Source organism: Lipotes vexillifer, unplaced genomic scaffold (assembly GCF_000442215.2).
Source record: "Lipotes vexillifer unplaced genomic scaffold, Lipotes_vexillifer_v1.1 scaffold591, whole genome shotgun sequence".
NCBI classification, from domain to species: Eukaryota; Metazoa; Chordata; class Mammalia; order Artiodactyla; family Lipotidae; genus Lipotes; species Lipotes vexillifer.
Genome location: NW_006791954.1, coordinates 4,211,675 through 4,220,143, shown reverse-complemented (window position 1 = coordinate 4,220,143; position 8,469 = coordinate 4,211,675). Strand labels below are relative to the sequence as shown.

The 8,469-nt window shown below is 60.0% G+C and overlaps 1 protein-coding gene across 1 annotated transcript in view; it reads right to left on the bottom strand.

The window, feature by feature from the left end:
* PPP1R1B (protein phosphatase 1 regulatory inhibitor subunit 1B) overlaps positions 1 to 7,939 on the bottom strand; it is an 8,797-nt gene extending 858 nt beyond the window's left edge. Inside the window, exons 1-6 of the mRNA XM_007465160.1 lie at positions 7,478 to 7,939; positions 5,754 to 5,814; positions 5,507 to 5,529; positions 4,989 to 5,064; positions 1,690 to 1,887; positions 267 to 386 (exon numbers count right to left, since the gene is read on the bottom strand). Coding sequence (XP_007465222.1) covers positions 267 to 386; positions 1,690 to 1,887; positions 4,989 to 5,064; positions 5,507 to 5,529; positions 5,754 to 5,814; positions 7,478 to 7,558 — 559 coding nt within the window. The 5' untranslated portion in view covers positions 7,559 to 7,939. The remainder of the gene's footprint in view (positions 1 to 266; positions 387 to 1,689; positions 1,888 to 4,988; positions 5,065 to 5,506; positions 5,530 to 5,753; positions 5,815 to 7,477) is intronic.
* Between the last annotated feature and the right edge of the window lie 530 nt (positions 7,940 to 8,469).

Below are 8,469 nucleotides of genomic sequence, written 5' to 3'. Positions count from 1 at the left end.
GGGCCCGTGAGCCACAACTACTGAGCCTGCGCGTCTGGAGCCTGTGCTCCGCAACAAGAGAGGCCGCGACAGTGAGAGGCCCGCGCACCGCGATGAAGAGTGGCCCCCGCTTGCCGCACCTAGAGAAAGCCCTCGCACAGAAACGAAGACCCGACACAGCCATAAATAAATAAATAAATAAATTTTAAAGTTCACGACATATATCGACATTCAAAAAAAAAAAAAAAAAACCCCCCCCAGACCCCCCCCCCCCCCCCAAACCTCACCATTTAATGCCGGATCTTCCACTTGGTCCTCAGAGCTTCCGTCTCTCTGGGGCTCATCCAGAGGAGGCGGACGCTCCCAGGGACCCTCCAGACCTTGGCCAAAAGTAGTCTTCTGCCCTGCTGGGGACGGGAAAGAAGGGATAAAAGCACAGGCTCTGAGTATCCATCTGGCTGTCCTGGAACAGGAGCCGAGTCTCTCAGCTGGCTGTGGCTAAGCTTTCGGAGGGTATCATGGTATAGTGGAGACAGCACTGGACTAAGACAGTTCTTGCAATGACTAGCCATATGACTTAGATAGGTCCGTTGTTACCTCTTTGAAGGGGATGGTAAGAGGGAAATTGTGTAGACTGCCTTAAATAAGATAATAGTTAATAACCTGCAGCCCAGCGCCGGCACTTAGGAGCTGCTCCAAGATTGGTGGCTATTGATATTGCTCCTTGGTCATCCTGTCATTTGACCCACGGCCCTGCTGCTTTCCTAAGGGAACAGTCTCCTCTCACCTCCTCTTCACCTGTTCTGGGGGGTCCCAGCGGGAGTTGACTCACCTGTTCCAGCTGGAGATTTTGATCCCATGACCGATGCCCCCGCTGCCAAGGCAGAGAGGAGGCCCACGCCGTTTTGGGGGGGGCGGTGCAAGGGATGGACACTTCAAGCAGGGGTGCTTGGCTATTTTTCATCCCCATAAATAATGGCACCAAAACGTTTAAGATGCACTGGGAGGGATAGATGTGGCTGTCCTGGGCCTAGAAAGAACAGTCTTCCTGCCTAGGAATTCTCTGGGCCTTGGGACTCCCTGTGGAGATTTGGGGATTTGGGGTCTCTAGCTCTGAGGCCTTCTGTGTAGGTTTCTTGCCCCTCTCTTCCCAGGCAGCTGGGGTTGGAGCTGCAGCCAACGCAGTTGGTTCTTGAATCCTACATTCTCCATCTAGACACTAGAGGGCACCCTCTCACCTCCAGCCTAGGAAATAAAAAAGGGGAAAAGAGCCACGGGTTCCTGGAGAGGACTTATCAACCAGCCCCGTGCCCCCAGCAGAGACCACATCCTGTGTTCAGAAATGCAGGCGATGGCGGCACTGGATACTCTTAGCCCAGTATCCCCCATCTCCTTGCACCTCCCAACTGCCGTGGATGGAAAGTCCTTTCTTGGGTCTAGCCTCAAACCTCAGGTGGCCTTACCTTAATTCTTAGGGAAGAGAGGAATTATTGGAGGAAACCTGATTGGGAGAAGGACTGAGTCAAGGATGGGAACAGCCCAGGTGTCAGGTAAGGCTGAGCGCAAGGCATCCTGTGGGATGAGAGAGTGGGGAGGCCCTTTACATGTGTGAGAAACTGTGAACCGGGAGGGGGTGTTCCAGGACACTCAGGGAGGATCCCACCTAATCTGTGGTGGTGGAACCCAGGCTTCACAGCCCGTTCAGCTTACCAGACGCCCTGCTGCCCTTCAGGATTTCAGCCTGGCTGTCCTCGTCCTCCTCCTCCTCGTCCTCCTCCTCCTCCTCCTCCTCCTCTCTTGGGTAGCCCAGCTCCCGCAGCTCCCCCAGCTCATCCTCCTCCTCTGAGGCCTGGTTCTCACCCAGGTTGCTGATGGACTGCAGGTGAGACTCAGCAATGCGCTGCACAGCTGGCACAGGGGCACGGGGAAGGCAGGGGTCAGCCAGGCCCAAGAAGCGGGAGAGGCATGTGGCCCAGTCCCCAGCCTCCTTCCTGTGGGCCTGGGGCAGAGCTAATCCCCCACAGGGGTCTAGTTCAAAAGCTAAAAGCTGCAGGTCAGCCTGCTGGGGGCCAGACCAGGGCAGAAGCAGCAGGGGGTAGCCTCTTGATCATGTCTGGCTCCTAAGCTGTCCAAAGGTGCTGCTCTCCCAGAGGCTGGCACCAGGCAGCTCCTGCCAAGCCGGACAAGACCAGGCGGGTACAGCAGCAGCCTAACATTCCCTGGCTGGGGAGCTTGTCCACCAGCTACAGCCCCTGGAGAAGGCACAGGGCCTGTGGGCCAGGCCCTGGGGGATTTGTCCCTTTCAATTCCTAGGGGAGTGCCCAGCCTGCTTAGGGCTCACTGCTACCTCTATCCTGCCCACCACCCCATGCTGGGCTTGGTCCCCACTTCCCGGCACTGCCCCATCATAGATGCTACTCCACACACCTCTGCCCTAGGCTCTAAGAGGCAGGAACAGTTCTGAGGCTGAGGACATAATAGTCTGCAGCCAGTGAAGTCCGTGCCTGGGGATGCGGCGTGCTCAGACGCGGCCCCCACAATCTTGACCCACATCCCCAAGCTTCAGCTCCCTCTGCGGTGACCTAGAAAGCAGTGAACACCACCCACCCCCCCAACGCCACCAAGGCCTGCTGGGATAGGACCTAGCAAGGGAACAGTGTGGGCAGCTGGAGAGAAGTTTCCAAAAGATGGAAAGGACTAGGGGGTTAGGAGAAAGGGGCCAGGGCTGGGGAACTCTGGGAGAATGGCAGGGGTTGAGGGGACCCTGGGAGGAGTGGCTGGGACAGAGGCAGTAGGGGGGCCAGGAGCTGGTGGGATTTTAGAGCATTTGGGTCACTAAAGTCAAGGCCCAGAGACCAGATGCTGATGAGCTGGGCCCTACAGTTGCTGCAGTTCCTCCTTGCTCCGCAGGCAGCCCCTCCCCTCAGAAAGCCCAGAGGGGGCAGATCCAGGCTGGAAACCTCCAGTGTAGGGAGCAGGGCACCGCTCTCCTGCCAACTCAGGGACAGGCACAGAGGGTGCATTGTGCCTGCCAGCTGCCCTGCCTTGCCCCGAGCTCCACCCTGTGCCTCCTGCTGGCTCTGGGCAAGCTACCCAGGCAATAAAAGCGCGATAAATTACCCCACCCTGTCCTTGGGGAAAGCTTCACCTTGAGCCAAGTGTGAGAGCTCAGCCTTGGAGAACCTCCCTCAAGCCAAGACTCAGTGTCCACCCTTCCTTGGGGGCCCTGAGCTTCTCCACCTACAAGTCCCCCACGCTGCCAGATGCTTTCCCTGCCCAGAAAGGAGCCAGAGCCTAGAGCACAGTGCCCTGCGGGTTCAGAAGGGTCCTCTGAGCGTTGGGGAAGGGAGGAAGGGAGGAGGTGGCAGCTCGAGCAGCCGGGGGTGGAGAGTTCAGTTCTTCAGTTCGTGAGCCACAGCATCAACAATAGGTGTGCGCAGCCCTGTGCTGGCGCCCCGTGAGCCTCCCGCGTGCCTCGCCTGCCTCGTGCCTCGCAGGGCTCTCTGGGGTCTCCCCCTCATCCTCCCAACTGTCTCCTAATCCCTCTGTCTCCAGCTCTGGGAACCTGAGTTCCCCCCACCCAAGTGTCCCTTTTTAAGCTCCAAGGTCCCCAGCACAGCCCCCGCACCCCTCTCCTGGCCCCTTTCCACCGCCCTGCCTCTCCCCACTCAGACCCTCCTTAAGTTGCAGCCCAAAGGGGCCACGGGGGCGGGGGCACATTTCTGGCCATCTTTTTCACCCCAGCCCTCTGCCCCTCGCTCACAATCAAGAGTCCAAGGGTGGTTCTTCCTTCTCACACGCACTTGCCCCCAGCCCAGCCCAGGATGGGGAGGAGAGAGATTTCTCACATTCTCTCCTGAGAAGATGCCACCTCCTCCCTCATGCCTGCTTCAGGGGCTGGCCTTCCCCACATCCCTACAGGTAGGAAGGCCTTCCAAAAGCTGAACCCACTGCCCGCTTGCTGTCCCTGCATCGTCCTGTCCTTGAGGAAGAGAAAGGGCTCCTGCCCTTCTCGCCTCTCCTCCCAGTCTCTCTGCTCCCAACCTTGGCCGGCAGGCTGACAGGTGCACCTGTTGACCTTGGCCGGTCACTGGGAACTCATTAAACCCACCCCGGAGGGAGCTCTCCGCACACCCTTCTGGTTCCCTCCCTCCCAGCCTCCGTGGGCGGGCGGAGGGGCTGGCCAGGCAGGAAGAGCCTCAGGTGGGAGCTGAGGTGGGTGTAGGAAGGCATCCTGAGGCTTAGTTAGGAAGAGACCCTCCCCACACCCCCACCTGTGCCACCTTCTCCTCCAGGTGTATCTCCCCCAGCTCGCCCCTGGAAGCCAAGTCTCCAGGCCAGCCCTGAAGACCCCTGTGATTTCACACCTGCCTCCCTTTGCACACCTTCCTCCCTCTCCCTGGAATGCCTGGCCTGCCTCCCCATCCAAGCTTAAACACCCTCCCCTCTGTAACTCTCCCTGACCCTTTGAGGTGAAGGGCCCCAGGACGGCTGAGGCCAAATCTTACTCTTCTTTTTGCCCAGCACCCACCAGGGGGGCCTGGCATACACTAGGTGTTTGATAAGTGAGCGCTATAGGAATGACTTGCCTTTTGGTATAGAAAGGAGAAGCAGGAACATCGGTGTGCAGACGTGTGCAAATGGCACAGGAAAGGGAGAGGAGAGCAAGGGGTGCAGCCCAAAGAAGGTGCCCTTAGGGCAGGAGGAGGGGGAGTGGTCCAGTGCATGCTTGCAAAGGAGGTGCAGAGCCGATGCCTACTTGTTACGTACCTCTTTTCTTTCAACCCCACAACCTAATTTTAAGACCCATGCCACCCTTTTCAGCCCCTGGGCTCCTTCTTTTTACAAGGCCAAATTAAGAAAGAATTGGTCTCTAAGTAGGGATTGGGGTGGGTACACCAGACTATCCGTCCCAACCAACAAAAGCTCAACATGTCACACACACACCCAATGTCAGCCCAGTTGCAAGGGTCAAGGGGACAGCCCAACTGATGGGTGGGAGACAGTACCTTTCAGCGAGGGGGGTGTGTAGGCACAGGGGTTGGATCTCTTCGACTTGAGGTGGTGCCCCTCTCCTGAGGCTCTCTGCTGGGGAAGTGCCAGGTTAAATGGGCTTACAGAGGCCCCTTTCCTTCACCCTCCCTCCATTCCATCCCACCGAGGCAACCCAGGAAGACTGGTCTAGCCTCTGTTCTCAGGTCCAGGCCCAGGCACTGCTGCCCCTCAGGTCCTGCACCTCCTGCACCGAGGCTGAGGCTAACTGGTGGCTTTGGGAGGGGCTCCATAGCCATGGCCTGGCTCAGATCAGGACCCTGGGTTCTGGAGGCCCAGCCTGAATCTGAGCAGAGGAAAGACAGACAAGGGCAGGGTGTTGGTGGCACCCTGGCACCAGGCACTCTCACTGAGGTGCCAATTGATATGCTAATGTCCTCCTGGGTGGCACCCTGTGTTAGCTGGGAAGTAATCCCCTCCAGCCCATCATAAAGGGCCCTGGCATCCCTCCTTCCAGCTGCCCCTGGAAACTCACCTGGTGGGGTGAGGCCTCCTCCTCTGAGGGAGGCCACCAGTGAACCGAGCCAGGAAGAGAGAGAGAAGAGAGAAAGAATCTGAATTACTTTCCCCTGGTCAATAAATGAACCCAATGGAGTTGGGCTCCCAGACCTTAACCCCCGCATCTTCTGCTCAGTCTCCTACTCATGGGACTTTGGCAGGGGCCCCAAGAAGGCATCAGGGTTAGGATGGGGCCAGGACTAGGGGGCAGGGTAGGGGCCCACCTGGCGAGGAGTGCTCTGAGAGCCGGAACAGCATGGCAGGGGTTGGTCTCCTGCGCCGGATCTAAGAAGATAAAGAGATGGGGAGGAGGCGGGGCAGGACAGACACCTGCAGCCCACTCCCCACTCCCCTACCCAGGCAGCAGAGAACAAACAGTGCTTTGGAGTCCCCAGGGAACCTTTGAATCAAAGCCTGTCAGAGCTGTAAGGAACTCCATAGCTCACCCAACCCCCTCATTTTACCAAGGTGAAAACCCAAGGCTCAGAGAGGTTCAGCAAAGAGCTCAAAGTCACACAGCATGCCAAGGCAGGGAAGGGACAAGAAAAATGCATCACTGGCTCCCAGCTGACGCCCATCCCACTCCATGGCTACTCCAGAACTGCCACCTCCCTTTCTGTCTTCCCCTACCAAGGCCCTTCTTCTCTCATTTTTGAAGACATCAGACCTCAGGACCTGAAGCTGGCTGTGGAAGATGCCCCATGGGCCATGGCACCCACATGGCCCTGCCTACCTAAGGTCAGCTCAAGGGCTCCAGGGAAAGTGGATCCAGTTGCAGAGGGAGGCTGAGCCTGGTACTGCAGGCACCTCCAACCTCACACTGAGCTCAGGTGTGGGTCTGACCCTCAGACCCACAGGGTCCTGGGTGTGGTCTCTGGGGGCCTGGCTCTGGGTTCCTCTAGCAGTATCTCTCAGGCTGCAGAACTCTTCACCCAGTCCTCATAAAAAACAAAAAGTTGCCCTCCTTGGTACATGAGCCAAGGTGCACCGGGGGGTGGGGGGCGCACTGAGCACTCCTAGTGACTCCCCCGCCTTCCCCCCAGCTTGGCAATCAGACCAACTGTCAGTTAATTAGGTCCCCTCTGAACTCCAGGGAAATGCACAAAGAGAACCAGGTGAATTAAGCTGAAACTGCCACCTCCCTCTGCCAAGCTCCCAGCGCTGCCCTCCAGACCAAAAGCTGCTTGGGCCGGGGACCCAACCGGCCCCCATGTCCGCCTAGCTCTCCCCAGAATGACTTGGCTCCACTCTCACTGCGCTGTGGGGTGCCAGCTGCATCTCAGCAACAAGTGAATGGCTAGGTTGCCGGGTGGGGGGCAGAACCCTCTTCTCTCCCTCCATCACATCCCGCCCCCAACCCCCACCTCAAGCCCTTGGAGGCCTCCAGTTCCCAGAAAGGCTGTCCAGAGAACTCAGTTGTCTGTGGGAGGACTTCTGGCTTCTGTGATAACTGGTCATCATCCCCCGCCTCCCGCCCTTGTTGCCCTGTTGTGGCTCTGTCTAGAGGTCAGAACAAGGTTCTGGCGACCCCAGCCCAGGCACGCAGGGTGGAACTAGACAGAAAGCCAGAGCGTGGGGCAGTTGGGCGGAGGCCTGCTCTGTGTAATGGGTCAGTGTACCATGTTTCTCACATCTGAGCGGCACCAGTGGTCCGCGTGGGAGTTTAGGGAAGGAGGACACTGTGCAGGGTCCAGAGGACCGTCTGCCCTCCCTGGGGCCGCCCGGGATTCTCCCGCCCCGGGATCAGGACCGAGGCCCCGGGGGAAAAAGTTGCACGAGTCTCCAGCGAACTTCACGCGCTGCCCCACGTCCCCGCCGCGTCCGAGGCGGGCCCGGGACTCCTTCGCCCCCGTCTCCCAGGCCAGTTCAGACCCCGGAGCGCAGAGGAGCCCGGGTGTTTAGCGGGGGTGAGGGGGGCGCCGCCGGGGCTGGGGCGCAGCCCCCTTACCATCTCCACCTGGCGGGGGTCGAGCTGGCTGGGGGGCGCGGGCACGGAGAACTGGATCTTCTTGCGGTCCTTGGGGTCCATGGCGGACGGGTGGTCGGTGGGCGGGGCGCGCGCCGCGGGGTCCGGGGCTGCGGTCCAGGCGCGCTGCTCAGGGCGCCGCGGCGACAGCGGGCCGAGTGCAGCGGGGAGGAGCAGGAGGGCTGTTCACGCACAGATAAAAATACCGCGCCGGCGAGGGGAGGGGGCGCGGGGGCGGGGGGCGGGGGGCGGCCGCCTGCTCGCCTACCCCGCCGGGCTCCGGGGCTCGCCCGTGCCTCGGTGCCTTCGCGCCCGCACCCCGGGCTCCTCGGCTCGCGGGTCTGGGTCCCTGTCTCTCCCCTCCTTCCCTCGCTCTCTCTCAGTGTCTCTCCGCCCTTCCTCTATCTCCCTTGCTCCCCCTCCGCATGTCTGTCTCTGTCTCTGCCTCTGCCTCGCTCCGTCTCTCCGGGTCTCACCCTCCGGCCCCAGCCTTGGGGTGCCCAGCCCGTCCCCTCAGCCTGGGACTGGCGCCCGGGAGCTTGGTGGGAGGACTCAGGAGACAGGGGCCAATGAGCGCCGAGGAGCGTGTTCTCCCGGGGCCGGGAGAAGGGCGGGGAGTGTGAGCCAGGACGCGGGGAGCGGGCTGGGGGCCCCCTGCCGTCTCCCCAGAACTTGAAGCTGCATTATTGATGGAGTCCAGCAGGGAGGATAATGCGGGCAGGCCGAGGGGAGAGCAGCAGCGGGGACTCTGGCTTTAACCCCTTCCTGGCATGGATACTTGGAGTTTCACAGGGAGGCCTGTGAGGTCGTAGAGAGAATACCACCAGCCTGCCACGCTGTGAATGGGGGTGTCCTAGAAAGCGAGTGAGCGTGGAGCGGGTTGTGCGTGGGAGGACACGTGTCAGTCATCATGGCAGGGAGTGTGTGAAAGTGAGTGCCAGGGGCCCTGTAGTGCCTATAGCTAGGGAGTGTGT